The 22,076-nt window shown below is 41.3% G+C and overlaps 1 protein-coding gene across 3 annotated transcripts in view; it reads left to right on the top strand.

Annotated features, from left to right (window-relative positions):
- The window catches only part of LOC106881258 (uncharacterized), a 78,266-nt gene that overhangs the window by 1,785 nt on the left and 54,405 nt on the right, over window positions 1–22,076 (top strand). For all 3 annotated transcript variants that reach the window (XM_089363640.1, XM_089363639.1, XM_014931579.3), the window contains one exon: window positions 13,041–13,471. In XM_089363640.1, the coding sequence (XP_089219766.1) occupies window positions 13,058–13,471 (414 nt within the window). In that variant the 5' untranslated portion in view covers window positions 13,041–13,057. The remainder of the gene's footprint in view (window positions 1–13,040; window positions 13,472–22,076) is intronic.

The following is a 22,076-nucleotide window of genomic DNA, read 5'->3' as shown; positions in this document are numbered from 1 at the left end:
TTATCCTCTGCAGAACTGTTTCCGGGATTTAGCGCGCCAGAGCTGAGACATTTGAAAATAACCCCAATGTGTATATATATATATATATATATATATATCCAACCTGAATTTCCACAGGGCGGACTGGAAGTCAATTCGCAAAGAGATTCAAATCAAAACTGGCATGACAGCCTTTCTATACAAGACAATGACCTCAAATTAAGTCATTTTATGTCAACCATACAAAACATATGCGCCAAATATGTACCAAAAATAAAGGCCAGCAAACATCATCATCATCATCATCGTTTAACGTCCGCTTTCCATGCTAGCATGGGTTGGACGATTTGACTGAGGACTGGTGAAACCGGATGGCAACACCAGGCTCCAGTCTGATTTGGCAGAGTTTCTACAGCTGGATGCCCTTCCTAACGCCAACCACTCAGAGAGTGTAGTGGGTGCTTTTACGTGTCACCCGCACGAAAACGGCCACGCTCGAAATGGTGTCTTTTATGTGCCACCCGCACAAGCCAGTCCAGGGGCACTGGCAACGATCTCGCTCGAAAATCCTACAGGAGCCAGTCAGGCGGTACTGGCAACGGCCACGCTCAAAATGGTGCATCTCATGTGCCACCCGCACAAGAACCAGTCCAGGGGCACTGGCAACGATCTTACTTGGCTTGCCGGGTCTTCTCACGCACAGCCCATTTCCAAAGGTCTCGGTCCGTAGTCATCGCCTCGGTGAGGCCCAATGTACGAAGGTCTTGCCTCACCACCTCAGCCCAGGTCTTCCTGGGCCTACCTCTTCCACGGGTTCCCTCAACTGTTAGGGTGTGGCACTTTTTCACGCAGCTATCCTCCTCCATTCTCACCACATGTCCATACCAGCGCAATCGTCTCTCTTGCACGCCACAACTGATGCTTCTAATGTTCAGCTTTTCTCTCAAGATACTTACACTCTGACGGGTATTCACATTGACATTACACATCCAACGGAGCATACTGGCTTCATTCCTTGCGAGCTTACGTATGTCCTCAGCAGTTACAGCCCATGTTTCACTGCCATGTAGCATGGTTGTTCGTACGCATGCGTCATACAGTCTGCCTTTTACTCTGAGTGAGAGTCCCTTTGTCGCCAGCAGGGGTAAGAGCTCTCTAAACTTTGCCCAGGCTATTCTTATTCTAGCAGCTACACTTTCAGCGCACCCACCCCCACTACTAACTTGGTCGCCCAGATAGCGGAAGCTATCGACTACCTCTAGTTTTTCACCCTGGAATGAGATAGAAGTTGTTTCCTGTTTGTTTGCAGTCTTTATTGCACCTGAACATCTGCCACAAACAAAAACTAACTTGCTAGTTAACCTGCCTTTGATGTTGCTGCACCTCTTATGTGTCCATAGCTTGCACCGGGTACATCTTATAGAGTTACTACCTACTCCTTTTCTACATACTGAGCAGGGCCATCTACCTGAAGGGGTTTGTGTTTTATCTACCTTCCTACTTATTAGGATTTTGGTTTTAGCTAGGTTGACTCTAAGGCCCTTCAATTCTAGACCTTGCTTCCACACCTGAAACTTCTCCTCTAGTTCTGATAGTGACTCCGCAATTAGGGCAAGGTCATCAGCATAGAGGAGCTCCCAGGGGCAACCTGTCTTGAACTCCTCTGTGATTGCCTGGAGGACTATGGTAAATAATAGGGGGCTGAGGACGGAACCTTGGTGGACCCCTACCTCTACCCGGAATTCATTGCTGTACTCATTTCCAACCCTCACCTTACTGGCAGCATCTCTGTACATGGCTCGCACAGCTCTCACTAACCATTCTTCTATCCCAAGTTTCCTCATTGGGATAATATATATATATATATAACATATATATATTTATATATATATATAGATAACATATATATATATGACATATATATATATATATATATATATATATATATATATATATATAACATTGCAGAGATGCTCAAAATATCTGGCAGTGTTGGCTATAGCCTAGTCACCCGTATTACGAACCAGGTGATACACGAAGGAGTCATACCCAATGACTGGTGTAGCAGCATCATAGTCAACTGCTACAAAGGTAAAGGTGACGCTTTAGATACAAATAATTACAGAGGCATCAAGCTGTTAGATCAGGTTATGAAAGTTACAGAGAGGGTCATAGCCCAACTAATTAGGGAGCGAATCAATTTAGATGAGATGCAGTTTGGGTTCGTGCCAGGTAAAAGCACTACTGATGCTTTATTTCTAGTGAGACAGTTGCAGGAGAAATACTTAGCTAAGGATAAACCTCTGTACCTAGCTTTCGTTGACATGGAGAAAGCCTTTGACAGGGTCCCCCGATCCCTTATCTGGTGGTCAATGAGGAAACTTGGGAAAGAAGAATGGTTAGTGAGAGCTGTGCGAGCCATGTACAGAGATGCTGCCAGTAAGGTGAGGGTTGGAAATGAGTACAGCAATGAATTCCGGGTAGAGGTAGGGGTCCACCAAGGTTCCGTCCTCAGCCACCTCTTATTTATCATAGTCCTCCAGGCAATCACAGAGGAGTTCAAGACAGGTTGCCCCTGGGAGCTCCTCTATGCTGATGACCTTGCCCTAATTGCGGAGTCACTATCAGAACTAGAGGAGAAGTTTCAGGTGTAGAAGCAAGGTCTAGAATTGAAGGGCCTTAGAGTCAACCTAGCTAAAACCAAAATCCTAATAAGTAGGAAGGTAGATAAAACACAAACCCCTTCAGGTAGATGGCCCTGCTCAGTATGTAGAAAAGGAGTAGGTAGTAACTCTATAAGATGTACCCGGTGCAAGCTATGGACACATAAGAGGTGCAGCAACATCAAAGGCAGGTTAACTAGCAAGTTAGTTTTTGTTTGTGGCAGATGTTCAGGAGCAATAAAGACTGTAAACAAACAGGAAACAACTTCTATCTCATTCCAGGGTGAAAAACTAGAGGTAGTTGATAGCTTCCGCTATCTGGGCGACCAAGTTAGTAGTGGGGGTGGGTGCGCTGAAAGTGTAGCTGCTAGAATAAGAATAGGCTGGGCAAAGTTTAGAGAGCTCTTACCCCTGCTGGCGACAAAGGAACTCTCACTCAGAGTAAAAGGCAGACTGTATGACGCATGCGTACGAACAACCATGCTACATGGCAGTGAAACATGGGCTGTAACTGCTGAGGACATACGTAAGCTCGCAAGGAATGAAGCCAGTATGCTCCGTTGGATGTGTAATGTCAATGTGAATACCCGTCAGAGTGTAAGTATCTTGAGAGAAAAGCTGAACATTAGAAGCATCAGTTGTGGCGTGCAAGAGAGACGATTGCGCTGGTATGGACATGTGGTGAGAATGGAGGAGGATAGCTGCATGGAAAAGTGCCACACCCTAACAGTTGAGGGAACCCGTGGAAGAGGTAGGCCCAGGAAGACCTGGGCTGAGGTGGTGAGGCAAGACCTTCGTACATTGGGCCTCACCGAGGCGATGACTACTGACCGAGACCTTTGGAAATGTGCTGTGCGTGAGAAGACCCGGCAAGCCAAGTAAGATCGTTGCCAGTGCCGCTGGACTGGTTCTTGTGCGGGTGGCACATGAGATGCACCATTTTGAGCGTGGTCGTTGCCAGTACCGCCTGACTGGCTCCTGTAGGATTTTCGAGCAAGATCGTTGCCAGTGCCCCTGGACTGGCTTGTGCGGGTGGCACATAAAAGACACCATTTCGAGCGTGGCCGTTTTCGTGCGGGTGACACGTAAAAGCACCCACTACACTCTCTGAGTGGTTGGCGTTAGGAAGGGCATCCAGCTGTAGAAACTGCCAAATCAGACTGGAGCCTGGTGTTGCCATCCGGTTTCACCAGTCCTCAGTCAAATCGTCCAACCCATGCTAGCATGGAAAGCGGACGTTAAACGATGATGATGATGATGATGATAACATATATATATATATATATATATATATATATATATATATAACATATATATATATATATATAGATATAGATATATATTATATATATATATATATATGTTATATGTATATATTATATATTTTATATATTATATGTATATCATCATCATCGTATAATGTCCGCTTTCCATGCTAGCATGGGCTGGATGATTTGACTTAGGACTGGCTACACCAGGCTCCAATCTGATTTGGCAGAGTTTCTACAGCTAGATGCCCTTCCTAAAGCCAACCACTCCGAGAGTGTAGCGGGTGCTTTTACGTGCCACCGGCACGAAGGCCAGTCAGACGGTACTGGCAACGGCCACGCTCAAAATGGTGTATTTTACGTGCCAACTGCACAGGAGCCATTCCAGCGGCACTGGCAACGACCTAGTGTATATATTATATATATATATATATATATATATATATTGTACATATATATATGTTGTCATCATCATCATCATCATCGTTTAACGTCCGCTTTCCATGCTAGCATGGGTTGGACGATTTGACTGAGGACTGGTGAAACCGGATGGCAACACCAGGCTCCAGTCTGATTTGGCAGAGTTTCTACAGCTGGATGCCCTTCCTAACGCCAACCACTCAGAGAGTGTAGTGGGTGCTTTTACGTGTCACCCGCACGAAAACGGCCACGCTCGAAATGGTGTCTTTTATGTGCCACCCGCACAAGCCAGTCCAGGGGCACTGGCAACGATCTCGCTCGAAAATCCTACAGGAGCCAGTCAGGCGGTACTGGCAACGGCCACGCTCAAAATGGTGCATCTCATGTGCCACCCGCACAAGAACCAGTCCAGGGGCACTGGCAACGATCTTACTTGGCTTGCCGGGTCTTCTCACGCACAGCCCATTTCCAAAGGTCTCGGTCCGTAGTCATCGCCTCGGTGAGGCCCAATGTACGAAGGTCTTGCCTCACCACCTCAGCCCAGGTCTTCCTGGGCCTACCTCTTCCACGGGTTCCCTCAACTGTTAGGGTGTGGCACTTTTTCACGCAGCTATCCTCCTCCATTCTCACCACATGTCCATACCAGCGCAATCGTCTCTCTTGCACGCCACAACTGATGCTTCTAATGTTCAGCTTTTCTCTCAAGATACTTACACTCTGACGGGTATTCACATTGACATTACACATCCAACGGAGCATACTGGCTTCATTCCTTGCGAGCTTACGTATGTCCTCAGCAGTTACAGCCCATGTTTCACTGCCATGTAGCATGGTTGTTCGTACGCATGCGTCATACAGTCTGCCTTTTACTCTGAGTGAGAGTCCCTTTGTCGCCAGCAGGGGTAAGAGCTCTCTAAACTTTGCCCAGGCTATTCTTATTCTAGCAGCTACACTTTCAGCGCACCCACCCCCACTACTAACTTGGTCGCCCAGATAGCGGAAGCTATCGACTACCTCTAGTTTTTCACCCTGGAATGAGATAGAAGTTGTTTCCTGTTTGTTTGCAGTCTTTATTGCACCTGAACATCTGCCACAAACAAAAACTAACTTGCTAGTTAACCTGCCTTTGATGTTGCTGCACCTCTTATGTGTCCATAGCTTGCACCGGGTACATCTTATAGAGTTACTACCTACTCCGTTTCTACATACTGAGCAGGGCCATCTACCTGAAGGGGTTTGTGTTTTATCTACCTTCCTACTTATTAGGATTTTGGTTTTAGCTAGGTTGACTCTAAGGCCCTTCAGTTCTAGACCTTGCTTCCACACCTGAAACTTCTCCTCTAGTTCTGATAGTGACTCCGCAATTAGGGCAAGGTCATCAGCATAGAGGAGCTCCCAGGGGCAACCTGTCTTGAACTCCTCTGTGATTGCCTGGAGGACTATGGTAAATAATAGGGGGCTGAGGACGGAACCTTGGTGGACCCCTACCTCTACCCGGAATTCATTGCTGTACTCATTTCCAACCCTCACCTTACTGGCCGCATCTCTGTACATGGCTCGCACAGCTCTCACTAGCCATTCTTCTATCCCAAGTTTCCTCATTGACCACCAGATAAGGGATCGGGGGACCCTGTCAAAGGCTTTCTCCATGTCAACGAAAGCCAGGTACAGAGGTTTATCCTTGGCTAGGTATTTCTCTTGCAACTGTCTCACTAGAAATAAGGCATCAGTAGTGCTTTTACCTGGCACGAACCCAAACTGCATCTCATCTAAATTGATTCGCTCCCTAATTAGTTGGGCTATGACCCTCTCTGTAACTTTCATAACCTGATCTAACAGCTTGATGCCTCTGTAATTATTTGTATCTAAAGCGTCCCCTTTACCTTTGTAGCAGTTGACTATGATGCTGCTACACCAGTCATAGGGTATGACTCCTTCGTGTATCACCTGGTTCGTAATACGGGTGACTAGGCTATAGCCAACACTGCCAGATATTTTGAGCATCTCTGCAGTGATTCCTGATGGGCCGGGGGCTTTCCCGGTCTTCATACTCTTAATTGCTTTATCTACCCTGGTACTATCAACTCGGATAGCTGGTCCCTCTATTGGGTCGACATAAGGCAGGCTCTCTTTCTCCCATTCATTCTCTTTATTAAGCAATCTATCGTAGTGGCATCTCCAGACCTCTTTCTTTGCATCCTCATTTAATGCAAGCGTACCATCATCCATGCGAACACATTTCTCTCCTACAACATCACTATTCTCTCTCCTACACTGTCTTGCAACCCGAAATACCTCGAGTCTTTGGTCCTCACGGCGCAGAACATTGGCAAATCTTTCCTTATCTGCTTCCCCTCTGGCTAAATAAACCTGTCGCCTAGCCTCCCTTCTGGCACATTGGTACAATTCCCTGCTACCACCGTTCTTCCAGTCCTTCCAAGCTTGTTTCTTTTGTCTAATAGCCCTGTCTACCTCCTTGTTCCACCACCACGTTACTCTGGGTTGGGAGGGGACCTTACACCACCCACAAATCTGGTCGGTGGCTTTCAACAGGTTGTCCCGCAGAAATCTCCAATTGTCTTCCACGTTGTATGATGCTATATCCCCTTCTATTTCGTTAAATGCTTCAAGTAACTTGACTCTAAGTCTCTGTCCGTTTGCAGGGTCTTTAAGCTTCCACACCCTTCTTCTCCAAGCCTGTCTAATTCTGGGCACCCATTTTGCCTTGATCCCAAAGTCGCTAACTACTAATCTATGTTGTGGGGTACATTCTTCGCCAGGGTAGGTTTTGGCATTTATAAGCCGCCCTCTTTCCCTATTTCTGGCGAGGATGTAGTCGATTTGGCTAGAGTGTCTGCCGGAGCGGTAGGTGACTAGGTGACTGGCAGGTTTCCTGAAGTTGGTATTGCAGACCATAAGATTGGTTGCATCACAGAACTCCAGCAGTCTGGTTCCCTCCTCGTTGCGGGAACCGAAGCCATAGCCTCCATGTATGCCATGGAAGCCCCCAGCACGACGTCCGACATGACCGTTGAAGTCTCCAGCCACAAAGAGAAGGTCCCTGTCACTCGTCGACGAGGTAGTTTGCAAGAGGGTGTCATAGAATTGGTCTTTCAGACCATCTGGTAGCCCAGGTTGAGGTGCATAGGCTGAGATGACAGTAGCTAATCTATGATGAAGCACTAGTCTGATCTTAAGTACTCTGTCACTTACTCTAACGACCTCGATTACCTTATCCACCCATTTCTCCGCTAGAAGTATTCCTACGCCCCCGACCCCGTCAGTGTTCCCTGCCCAGAAAATCTTGTACCTGTGTTCTTTGCCTGTGAGGAACCTTGCAGAACCTCCTCTCCATCTTACTTCCTGGATGCAGCACATATCTACGCATCTCCGTTCAAGCATCTCAACAATTTCACCAGATCTACCTTTCAGCGTGCCGACGTTGAGAGTGCCAATCCTAACAGTATGGGTGTTGGGGGTGTGGGCCTGTAGCCTGGGAAGAGGAAAAGCAGTGTCGTGTACCTGAAAAGAAAACTTGCAATTGGAAGAATTCATAAGCAAAACATTACCTACAACCTGCAAACATTTCTCAACCTTAATGCGCTACCCAAAGGTAGGGGAGAGGATGGCCAAGGCCACTAGATGGGTTCCGGGAGACAGCCGAGGTTGACAGGATGACAAAGGGATGAACTTCCGGTGGAGGGGGCGGGATGACAGAGGAATGAACTTCCGGTGGAGGGGGTGGGATGACAGAGGAATGAACTTCCGGTGGAGGGGGTGGGATGACAGAGGAATGAACTTCCGGTGGAGGGGTGGGATGGCAGAGGAATGAACTTCCGGTGGAGGGGGTGGGATGACAGAGGAATGAACTTCCGGTGGAGGGGTGGGATGGCAGAGGAATGAACTTCCGGTGGAGGGGGTGGGATGACAGAGGAATGAACTTCCGGTGGAGGGGGTGGGATGACAGAGGAATGAACTTCCGGTTGAGGGGGTGGGATGGCAGAGGAATGAACTTCCGGTGGAGGGGGTGGGATGACAGAGGAATGAACTTCCGGTGGAGGGGGTGGGATGGCAGAGGAATGAACTTCCGGTGGAGGGGGTGGGATGACAGAGGAATGAAACTTCCGGTGGAGGGGGTGGGATGACAGACGAATGAACTTCCGGTGGAGGGGGTGGGAGGGCGGGTTACCGCCAGCGAGTAGAGAGGGCTCTTAATTGTAGATTTTAAATATTTGAGAGACAACAATGCATAAATCGTAATTTTTTAAAAGAGCAATGAATTCTGGGTGATTAGAATATAACGTAGCATGAATTTAGGAAGCTTAGAAAATGAATAAGCATGAATTTAAGACAACAACTGAATTCAATTGAATTTCATGGAGAGAAACAAGAAAGCGCAAGGTATTGAGATGTTTGAGGCCGTAAATAAATAAAAATCTCTATCTTATCTGCATCTTGGGTATTTCGTCGTAGTACGTCAGCGAGATAATTTAGAATGGGTTTCTCATTTATATATAGCCAGAACCTGAAGACCTTAAAGGAAAAACTACGAAGGGGGATGGAGGGGTAGACAGAGGCATGGCGGGAGAAAAGATCATCATCATCATCATCATATATATATATAAAGAGAGAGAGAGAGAGAGAGAGAGAGAGGGAGAGGGGGGACCAGTCAAGCAGCACATCACGCTGTAATTCTTGGGCTGAGAATTGTATATATATATATATATATATATATATTAGAAATATAATATTTCTAAATCTCTCAGAGAGATTTAAGCAGTAGTGGAGCAATAAAGTTGTAGTATATTGTCAACTTAATGTGACAATCGCATTAAGGGAATACACTACTGCCGTTTAGCCCTAGGAAGCTGGACCGCTTCCTGTCGGCCTTGACACAATTACTGTGTCCTTAAGTTTGCGAGGGGGAGACAAGCTCCTCCACCCAGCCTAACCAGCATTCAGGGACATGTTTCTGAGTCTTTGCTCGTCATCAGCCTGAAGTAGCTTGCCAGCTGGTTAAAGAAGCCTGTTTAGCCCTTGCAAACTTATATAATCATAGTGAAGTTTTACTATGTAATTGTGTCAAGGCCGACAGGAAGCGGTAGTGTATTCCCTTAATGGGATTGTCACATTAAGTTGACAATATACTACAACTTTATATATATATATATATATATATATTATATGTGTATATCATCATCATCGTTAGACGTCCGCTTTCTATGCTAGCATGGGCTGGACGATTTGACTGAGGACTGGTGAACCAGATGGCTACACCAGGCTCCAATCTGATTTGGCAGAGTTTCTACAGCTGGATGCCCTTCCTGATGCCAACCACTCCGAGAGTGTAGTGGGTGCTTTTACATGCCACTGGCACGAAGGCCAGTCAGGCGGTACTGGCAACGGCCACGCTCAAAATGGTGCATTTTACATCAGCATCAGCATAGTCGAGATGGTATGTTTTCTTCTCTTACTCTTGTTTTTTGCAAACATCTTCAAAATGACTTTCTAAAATGAAATTCCATTATGCAGCTGAGGAGTACATTTTCATTGTACATTCTGTGGTGTTCTCACTACTTGAATAAATGGAGCTTGTACGAAACGTACGTACTGCTATAACCTATTGAATTTTTGTTGCTTATCTTTAAATTTTATTAACCAAATATATATATATATATATTGATAGAAAGGACAACAAAAGAAAGAAAGAGACCTCGATATTATGTAAATGGAAGAATTTATCTGTAAAAATATGTGACACTTATTCGGTAGCCATGATAAAATTCTGAGTTTTGGATGCTGGGGTGGGAACCCACACCGCCATCTCTTCAGTTATCCGACCATTGAAAATTCCTGTGAAAAATGACCGTTAAACAAAGGGAAATTACTGTGTGGTTGACCGTTATTAAGACAAAAGAGCTATGGACCGCGAAGTAAGGGAGTAGAAAAGTCTAAAGTGTTCGCGTAAGTGCACCAATCCGTACATTCACCTATATGTATATACTCAACCACACTCGCTTGAAACACACACGTTCTCACCCACATATTCGCCAAAAACTAAATATATACATATACCTGCATACACACCCACACACACACACGCTCAACACCCTCGCACCCATACATACGCACACCAAAAAGAAACACAGGGCTAAAAGCAAAATACAGAAGAAAGTGTGAAAAAGCTATAAGGTTAAAACTCGTTTATATGCGCATATTTTCGCATGCACGCACATCTATATACGCACATACCCGCACAAATGCACACATTCACAAGCGTGCACATAAGGTTCTATGTATGCGTCTATAGATGCACAGGAAAAATGCGGGATGGAGGGGAGAATACAGAAAAACTTACCCAAGATGGGTTCATCATCAAAAGCTGCTTATGCCATACCATCCACAACATTACACCTACTAACTGGCACTTTGCATATAAACTTTCACCTCCATAACACACATCATACCTTCAAACCCACCACTGAAGCTCTATGTAAACATAATGTGAACTACTGCCTAAAATTATCCTTCCTGTAAAAACTCCTCTTGAGAACGACTATATTCACTTATCCACTACTGGACGAAATAACATGGATCCTATAATACATCACAGGAAGTCTATCTTATTTCCTCTTGCTATACCCAAATCATTATACTGAGATGTACTTCACTTACATCTTCATGCTTGTTCTTATTCTTACTCCTATTCTTTGTCTACTCTATTTTAAAAAGACAAACACACTGTAGCTATTATTATTTTTTTTTATGTTAGCCCTCCCAACCACCTGGACCCTCTGAAGAAGCATAGAGGCACATTCATTATCCAAGTCTTACCTGCTCATCCCTACATAACACTGAAGAGATGAAAATAACCTGTATAAAATCAGAATTTATACGGTTATTTTTTGGTGGGGGTGGATTTTAACTGTGAAAATTAAAATGAAAAGGTGGAAGTACTAAATTTTTTCTCTAAAAATGCATTTTACAAGTGTCTCTAAATGTGGGATACTATAACATTGAAGATATATTGTGCAACACCCTTAGAACATCCAAAGATCCTTTTACCAAGCAATAAAAGTATGTTTCTTGCCAAGCAAAAAATGTGTTTCTTTATGCTTTCTTTGTCAAAGATTAACATTTGGTTCAAGAGTTATTATTTGTAAGACATCTGGAAACAGATACAAGAGAGAGATCAGTATATCATGTTTGAGCAACTAACTGACACTATCATTGGTAGACTTAACTAATCAATGAACAGCAATAAATAAAATCACAGCACATATTCTCAATTCCCCCCTCATTTCAACAGCACTGCTCTAAGAAGAATGGAGATTTTGAATGCTTGTTGTTGCACACGGAAGTTCAATGGCTACCAAAGAGAAATGTGGTTGTATGAATTGCAGTTAAGGTCCGATATGTTATGTCCTCTGTTAAATGATGTAAGAATAGATATTAATAAATGAATTCAAAGATAAGTTGCAATTGACCACATGGAAATATTTATTACTATTTATTACTAAAATTAGATATAGCAAACTGGTAGGATATTAATAATCGTCAATACATTGTATAGTTTCAAATACTCATAAAAATTAAGATAAATGATTAGAAAAACCTGAAGCATAACATCACACAAATTTTGGCTACAGTTCTATTTAAGTGTTGGTAATGTCAAGAATTTTGGTTTGAATTCTGTTCAAGCTGAAAATTGCAAAGTAAAATCAAATTGTTTTCACATCAAAGGTCACAGGCTGCTCATAGCAAAACTCACCTTCTTTAGTTTAACGAACCAAAATACTCCTATTTTAAAGCTGATGTACAGATACTAGGCTAGTCCATCACATTAAGGGGTGGACAATCCAAATAAAGTTAAATGAACCTGATTGTCACGTGGTGAACCAAAATGGGTAGCTAAAAGTAAAAAGCCAAAATGTAGGCAGCTAAAGTTCAAGAGCAATCATGCTTCTGCTACATCTACCCTCTCACCAGAGATTCAACCGTGAGAGCGATAAACGAAAGCTAGAAAAAAAATGTAGCCAAGAGAAACATATACAACAAATGTTAACAAAAATGTACATGCAAAAAGGAAAGAAAACATGAGCAAAATGTGTCCAATAAAAATGAACAATACAGTAAATGTGAAAACAGCCAAAAGTTCATATTGATGGTTGAAAATGTTTATAACAGTTCAAGATAAAGCCTTTAGAAAATTACTGTTATCTCTAACAGCAAAAATCAAGAAAGCACATATAAAGAGCAATGACAGTAAATTGTGTGTAAAAAACAAAGGTTATTGAAATTTCAAAATGTATTGTATAGAATAGTTTAAGTATAAGTCTTTACATGCAGCCTTCTGATGTGAAGTCAGAAAGTGAGTCCAAAAGTGTGAAAATGTGAAAAGTTCATGATGTGTATATAATACACTCAATGCTGAAAGTGAAAAAAGTAGGTGCAATTAAGAAAATTGTTCTAAAGAATTTTATTATGCCAAGCAATTAAGTAGGTCTCAAAACTTCGTATAAAAGAGAATTGACAAAAGCTGTAGAGCAAAATATATAGCTGTAATGCTAAAAGTCACCAAAAAACTTGCAGTAGTAAAAGTTGTAACAGTTTAAAGATCTAGTGTATATATTTCTTTACTGTCTATTGAATCTATCAGTATTTACTGTACTCAGCTGAAAATAATTATTTTATTTCTTCTCATTTATAGATAACATCTACTGAAATATGGCTAATAATGTACCCATTTATCTAAATGAGCTTAATGAGGATGCTTCTTTGATTAAACCTGTGATATTTTACACCCCTCTCTTTTCACCAATCACCACTGAAAATCCAAATAACTCAGTAAGCAATGATGATGGCAAAATTACATCTTGTAGTAAACTGTATTCTTCTGTCATACAAAGGCCAATGACAGAATCCAAATATGAGGCATATGACAATCGCCCAATTCGATCTCTTGGCAAAAACTTCTACAAGACTTTTGCAGACCCTTCTTTCAGCTGTTCCCCACCTCCATTATCAAGAAGTGAACCAACTGTCTACAAGAAGAAGAAGGTCAACCAGCAATTGATGAATCAAGCTCTAAATTATGATGAGGGCTGTCATGAAAAAGTGTTGCCACTGTTACATGAGAAGGTCAGAATGATAAATTTGATTTCATCGTAGTATCTTTAAAGTTAAGTTTTATATGATAACCAGGACTATATCTTTCTTTTCTTGTCTGTTTTATAGCAACTATGTTTAATAATTATTTTAATATGTAATTTCTTAGCAAAGTATGTCTTGATTTTTAGTTATAGGTGAAGAGAAATGTGCATTTTTCTTGAGTATAACTACATTCAATGGCTGTTCTCTTCTTTAACCTTATTCACATGTACATCACAGATGTTCTTATGTACACACACACACTGATTTATTCATGTACATAGTGCATATAGAAATGAACAAAGATTTTGAAACTAAACAAAGTCTAGAAATGAAAAGTAAAAAGAATACTCTTGAAAATACAGCAACTCATCCAGTACAATCATATATTGGAATTATAATTAGCAATACAATCTAATAATAGTGTTGAAATAAGTAGTGTAACTGAGATGAACTTTTATTTAAATCTTTCAGTATAGAAGAGAAACTGATCTCCATCTGTATATACATCACATCTATTAGAGGGAGGGTAAAAGAGGAAATAACCCATGTCACAACATTTATTTAGAAGAGGAGGAGAACAAATTATTGTTGAGGGAGAAATACAGTGAAAGATAGATCGTCCGGTGGTGTTGTCACCATAATAACTAACAAAAAGTGCAACATTGTCAACACAATGCAACAGACTTCAGAAGATATTATGTGTGTATACATATATATATATATATATATATATATATATATATATATATATATAATACATATAGTTATCTTTTTGGTTGTTTGTGTGTGTTTCTGTATGCCTTTCAATATACTGACACATTTATTTAGAAGGAGAGGAGAAAAAAGTTGTTGTTTAGAGAGAGATAGTGTGTATGTGAAAGATAGTGTTGTCAACATAGTAACGAACATGTTTTGATTAAAAACACAGGAATTTTAAGTGCGAGTCTGTCAATACAACACAACACACATTTCAAAACATAACTATAAATATATAATACATAAAGTTATCATTTTGATTGTTCATGTGTGTATTTCTGTATTTCTTTATGTCTTTCAATATACAGACGATGCAATGCAGACTTTAAAAAGAGACTTTCACTATAATGATAGGTTGTTGTTATTCTTGTTGAGAGAGAAATACAGTGAGAGGGAGAGGGAGAGAGAATGAAAGATAGAATTAAAATTTGTTTCAAGAGAGAAAAAGCAGGTTGTTGAGCATATCAATGTGATCATTGTAGTAGGCTTCTGCTGAAGGGTCTCTTTCATCTTGACTAGGTCATTACCCAACAGCATAGTGATGGGTAACAACTAGTTTCATTTTATGCTCATTGGATAGACTGGACTTCCATGAGATCTCCCATTCTCTTACAATTTCATGGTGTGCTTCTAAAATTGAGGATTTGAATGTATAGGTAGCATACATACATACATCATCATCATCTCTTTACTTTGCTAGCATGGTTGGATGGTTTGACAGGATCTTGTGAGCTGCAGGGCTGCATTGTGCACCATATCAGCTTTGGCATGGTTTCTATGGCTGGATACCCTTCCTAACACCAGCCATTTTACAGTGTGTACTGGGTAGGGGTTTTTGTGCTACCAGTACTATTGAGATTTTGGAATGTGACATTTCAATAAAATTTTATTGCAAGATAGAAAAGAACAGGGTAAAACCCTCTTGAATAAGCAAGGGAAGTATTTGAGAGATGGTTTTATGTCATGGACAAGCAGTGGTATCTTGCTACAGAGAAGATACATGACTACTCTGCATTATGTAAGGGTGAGAGTATCTTGGAAACAGATAAGATGATAGTGATGAGATGTCTGAGCAAACCCTCAAAGTGCAAGTGATGATATGAGTAGTAGATCAGGAGGAAGAAGACAGTTATAAGAGCATGATAACAAATAGTTAGATATGGAAGTAGAGGTATATTGTAGTAAGTGATGAACAGGAGTGGGTGGGGGTGACTTGATGGGAAATATCAGTATAGGATGGGAGAGTTAAGTGAGAGAAGGTGGAGAATAGCTGCAAACACATAGGAAAGGATGATAATGACAAGAGATGGAAGGAGGAGGAAAGTAGTAACTGGCAGTGCAACATTAAGGGATGCATCAGTTGTCAAGCGATGTTGGGAGGACAAACACAGACACACATACACATATATATATATATATATACATATATACGACGGGCTTCTTTCAGTTTCCATCTACCAAATCCACTCACAAGGCTTTGGTTGGTCCAAGGCTATAGTAGAAGACACTTGCCCAAGGTGCCATGCAGTGGGACTGAACCCTGAACCATGTGGTTGGTAAGCAAGCTACTTACCACACAGCCACTCCTGCACCTATATGAAAATATCTTAGAAAATATGTCCTTTTACAGGTGGAAATTAACAATAAAATTTTAACTTATATTTCAGAATGATTATCTGGCATACCCCCATTGATTCATCATCATCATTTAATGTCCGCCTTCCATGTTAGCATGGATTGGAAAATTTGACTGAGAGCTGGCGAACAAGATGGCTACACCAGGCTCCAATCTGATTTGGCAGAGTTTCTACAGCTGGATGCCCTTCCTAACGCCAACCACTCCGAGAGTGTAGTGGGTGCTTTACGTGTCACCGGCACGAAGGCCAGTCAGGCGGTACTGGCAACGGCCACGCTCGAAATGGTGTATTTTACGTGCCACCTGCACAGGAGCCACTCCAGCGGCACTGACAACGACCTCGCTGGAATGTCTTTTCACATGCCACCGGCATAAGTGCCAGTAAGGCGACGCTGGTAATGATCACGCTCAAATGGTGCTATTTACGTGCCACAGGCACGGAAGCCAGTCAGCTGGTCTGGCAACAATCACGTTCAGACGGTGCTCTTAGCGCTCCACTGGTACAGGTGCCATCACGATTTCGCTTTCACTTGCCCCAACAGGTCTTCACAAGCCGAGTTTAGTGTCCAATGAAGGAGAGGTTGGCATGGGTGCCAGTCATCGAATTTGGTTCGATTTCAATTTCACTTGCCTCAACAGGTCTTCGCAAGCGGAGTTTAGTGTCCAATGAAGGAAAGGTACACATAAGTGGGCTGGGTATACCCCTGGCAAAGGCCTCAGATTATTGTCTCATTTAGTTTGCTGGGTCTTCTCACACACAGCATATTTCCAAAGGTCTCGGTCATAAGTCATTGCCTCAGTGAGGCTTAATGTTCGAAGGTCGTGCTTCATCATCTCATCCCAGGTTTTCCTGGGTCTACCTCTTCCACAGGTACCCTCAACCGCTAGGCTGTGGCACTTTTTCACACAGCTATCCTCATCCATTCTCGCCACATGACCATACTAGCACAATCGTCTCTCTTGCACACCACAACTGATGCTTCTTAGGATCAACTTTTCTCTCAAGGTACTTACACTCTGTCAAGTATGCACACTGACATTACACATCCATCGGAGCATACTGGCTTCATTCCTTGCAAGCTTACGCATGTCCTCAGCAGTCACGGCCCATGTTTCACTGCCATGTAGCATGGCTGTTCGTACACATGCGTCATACAGTCTGCCTTTTACTCTGAGTGAGAGTCCCTTTGTCACCAGCAGAGGTAAGAGCTCTCTGAACTTTGCCCAGGCTATTCTTATTCTAGCAGCTACACTTTCAGCACACCCTCCCCCACTACTAACTTGGTCACCTAGATAGTGGAAGCTATCAACTACGTCTAGTTTTTCTTCCTGGAATGTGGCAGAAGTTGTTCTCTGCACATTTTCAGTGTTTATTGCTCCTGAACATCTGCCACGTACAAAAACTAACTTCCTAGTTAGCCTTCCTTTGATATTGCTGCACCTCTTATGTGTCCATAGCTTACACTGGGTATATCTTATAGAGTTTTTCTACCTATACCTTTTCTACAGATTGAGTAGGGCCATCTACCTGAAGGGGTTTGTGTTTTGTCTACCTTCCTACTTATTAGGACTTTGGTTTTAGCTAGGTTGACTCTAAGGCCCTTTGATTCTAATCTTTGCTTCCACACCTGAAACTTCTCTTCTAGTTCTGATAGTGACTCAGCAATTAGAGCAAGGTCATTAACATAGGGGAGCTTTCAGGGGCACCCTGTCTTGAATTCCTGTGTTATTGCCTGGAGGACTATGATAAATAGGAGGGGGCTGAGGACTGAACCTTGGTGGACTCCTACCTCTACCCGGAATTCTTCACTTTACTCGTTGCCAACCCTCACCTTACTGACAGCGTCCCTGTACATGGCTCGCACAGCTCTCACTAACCATTCATCTATCCCTAATTTCCTCATTGACCAGCAGATAAGGGAACAGGGGACCCTGTCAAAGGCTTTCTCCATGTCAACGAAAGCCAGGTACAGAGGTTTATCTTTGGCTAGGTATTTCTCTTGCAGCCGTCTTATCAGAAATATAGCAACAGTGGTGCTTTTCCCTGGCACGAACCTAAACTGCATCTCATCTAAGCTGACTCTCTCCTGAATTAGTTGGGCTATGACCCTCTTCGTGACTTTCATTACCTGATCTAACAACTTGATACCTCTGTAATTATTTGTATCTAAAGCGTCACCTTTACCTTTGTAGCAGTTGACTATGATGCTGCTACACCAGTCATTGGGTATGACTCCTTCGTGTATTACCGACATTGCCAGATATTTTGAGCATCTCTGCAGTGATTCCTGATGGGCCGGGGACTTTCTCTGTCTTCATACTCTTAATTGCTTTATCTGCCATGGTACTGTCAACTCGTACCATATATATATATATATTTATATATAATACACACACACACACATATATATATATAATTCACACATACACACACACACACACATATATATATATATATAATACACACACACACACACACACACACACACATATATATATATATAATACACACACACACACACACACACACACACATATATATATATATAATACATACATATACATGTATGTATATATGTATATTCATATCTCTTATATAAAAGTCAATGTCTTTATGTGTGTTTGTGTGTTACTTATACATTCGAAAAATACTGCATCAATCCTAATGAAATTTGGAACACAAAATCCAAGCCTACGGAGTTGCTGTGTGTTTCATACAATTTCATGGACCAAAATTACTGAATGGATCCTTATGATATTTGGAACTTAGATTCAATGCATAAGGGCAGGTATAGTGTTTGATTTGAATTTCAGATGGCTTAAAGGGAGCAGAACCACCATGAAAATTCATAAATTTTCAATGTTGATGAAATTTCAACCATGGGTAATTGACACACATCAAGATGTATTCTCAAACTTTCTACTTCTCATGAGGATTCTAAGACCCCCAAATGGGGGCCTTAACTCCCAAATTTTAGTCATTTTTTATGACCCAAAACTACGTCAAAAGTACTGAAAGGATCTTTATGCATAAGGGCCATAACCACCATGAAAATTCATATATTTTTCCTGTTGATGAAATTTTAACCATAGATATTACACACAAATGAAGTAATATTTCTAAAATTTCTTCTTAGAAGTTAGAAAGACCTCTTCATGGGGACTTAACACCCACAATTCAGTCATTTTATCTAAGCAAAGACGAATACACTTGTACTCTTGGAAGCTGTAGGGTCACCCAAGCACACAAGATGAGCGTTATTTGTAATTCAATGGTACAACAGTGTAAGAGTTCGCTTTGAGATATACTTACATTGCGATTTCTGCAATGTGGTGCATAAATTGTCAAGTAAATGACAGGCATCTTTCCCTCCACTGATTCACTTGCAAAGTATTGAGTAAAGTTATTTCCTTGCAGACCTCCTTTGAATCTTTTTATTATCACTGGGTCACACATAGTCCCCACTTGGTAACATTGATTTCAAGGCCTTCCCATATGAGTGACTGGTTATTCAAAGACATTTATAGATTGTAAATTTATTCTGTCCAGTTACCTATCAGTTTAGTGGTCAGTTACAAACTCAAGAGGTGACATTTTCATTTCCCCTTAGCCCTCACATTACACAGTTGTTAATGTTTATTTTATTTGGGTCAATTACTATAGATCCGTAATGCATCTTACAGCTGTGCCTGTCACCTGTATGGTGAGGAAATGACTAGGGTAGGGTAGCTGACTGCTTATTGCGATCATTTGTCTTTTGGTTTCCTGTAGCTTTGCTCTCTTTTACAAACCCAGTGAACATACATATATTTCCTATTTCAAAGAAATTCAAACAATGCATATTAGACCCAAGTTAAAAACATTCCCAACAATTCAACTTCTCTGGTTGATATTAACACACCCACCCCCAATTGGGACCTTAACTCCCACATTTTTCGGCTCCAAGAGCTCCATTTTTCAGGAGCAAAATCCTTTTTACAGGGTCCATAACACTAGAATTTTCGAATATGTGCATAAATATCAGATATGTAAAGATGAGAATGTGTGTCTGTGTGAATCCCTAAAACTCGAGAACTACACAACCAATTTCATTCCAAATTAACACATGCCTTACTTAGGGTCCATGTAGTGTCTTAGGCCAAAAAATTTTTAACTTCTTGCATAGTTCGAGCCCACAGCAATATATCTCCTCCACTATTTCAGTATTATGTGTCAAAAGTGAAACAATAACATGTCGCTACTGTAATTTTAAATACTTTCACTTTAATACTTTCAATTTCATACTGAAACTATTAAAGTGAAACTATACTCTCACATATATACAGACATACTATAAAACCCAAGTTAAAAACATTCCCAACAATTCAACTTCTCTGGTTGACATTAACACACCCACCCCCAATAGGGGCCTTCATTCCCACATTTTAGAGCTCCATGAGCTCCATTTTTCAGGAGCAAAATTCTTTTTACAGGTTCCAGAAGACTGAAATTTTGAAATATGCGCATAAAGATCAATAGTATAGGATACATGTCTCATGATCAGAATTTTTTTAGGGTGTGTAAAGAGGGAAAGAGCCCTCATGTGCAATTTTGATGAAATTCGAATCATATGTATTCCAGTTCCTTACAAAAAATATAACAGAAAAGTCTCATTCTTCAATTGCATGTAACACAGGCAACGCCGGGTATCTCTGCTAGTATATAATATATATATATAGATAGATATATATATAATATGTGTATATATATATATATATATACATAGATATATATATAATAGATATATCATCATCATCATCGTCGTCGTTTAACGTCCGCTTTCCATGCTAGCATGGGTTGGACGATTTGACTGAGAACTGGTGAAACCAGATGGCTACACCAGGCTCCAATCTGATTTGGCAGAGTTTCTACAGCTGGATGCCCTTCCTAATGCCAACCACTCAGAGAGTGTAGTGGGTGCTTTTACGTGTCACCTGCACGAAGGCCAGTCAGGCAGTACTGGCAACAGCCACGCTCAAGATGGTGTATTTTATGTGCCACCTGCACAAGAGACAGTCCAGGGGCACTAGCAACAATCTCGCTCGAAAATCCTACGAAAGCCAGTCAGGCGGTACTGGCAACGGCCACACTCAAAATGGTATATCTTATGTGTCACCCACACAAATAGATATATATATATAATAGATATATATATATATATATATATATATATATCTATATATATAACAAATATCTATATATATAGATATATATATATAGATATATCTAATATATATAGCTATATATAATATATATATATATGTGTATGTATGTATATACACACACACACACACACACACACACACACATATATATATATATATATATAATATATAGATATATATCTTTAATCAAGCAAATCAACCTCAAGACTTATTCTTTGTAAGCCTAGTACTTATTCTATCGGTCTTTTGCTGAGCCAGTAAGTTACGGGGATGTAAACACACCAGCATCAGTTGTCAAGTGATGTGGGGGAACAAACATAGACACATATACATATATATATATATATATATATATATATATATATATATATATATATATATATATATATATATATATATGATGGGCTTCAAATTTCAGTGTAGCAGAGAACCTAATAGACAATCGTCCCACCTGATGATTCCAAATCCTAAACACGTTGCACCCTAAAATCGACTCTAGTGTGCTCCTCCAAAGCCCTATCCTCACACCAATAACCCCCGCCCACCTGATTGGACTAAACAAACACAAACCTGCAATGTTATCTGATTCCACCCCCACCCCCGATGTTCAAACTCAAGTACATAAACTCTTCTTCCCCCTATTCAAAAGACACCTCCCTAAATCCAGCTCCCTTTGAAAAACACTTAAATCCCAACCTATAAAATTGTCTAACTCTACTACCACCAACAATGCCAGAGTAATCTGACATCTTAACAACAAGAAACTCAGAAACCCACAACCAACTAACCTCCACCCTAATAACAAAACTCAACCTAACCCCCAGCTCCATACATATAAACCCAGAATAACAATCAATCCCCTTACCAACACTAACCCTTAAACCTCCTACTATGATTCCACTAGTAATACCAGATCCTTAAACTTACCTCAAGACTCAACTATACCTCATGAAAAATAATAAAGAATAATACAGATGATACCATCAGGCATGGAAA

Source organism: Octopus bimaculoides, chromosome 15 (assembly GCF_046866305.1).
Source record: "Octopus bimaculoides isolate indiv1 chromosome 15, ASM4686630v1, whole genome shotgun sequence".
Classification (NCBI taxonomy): Eukaryota; Metazoa; Mollusca; class Cephalopoda; order Octopoda; family Octopodidae; genus Octopus; species Octopus bimaculoides.
Note: the sequence above shows the minus strand (reverse complement) of the source record. Positions and strands in the feature narration are given on the sequence as shown.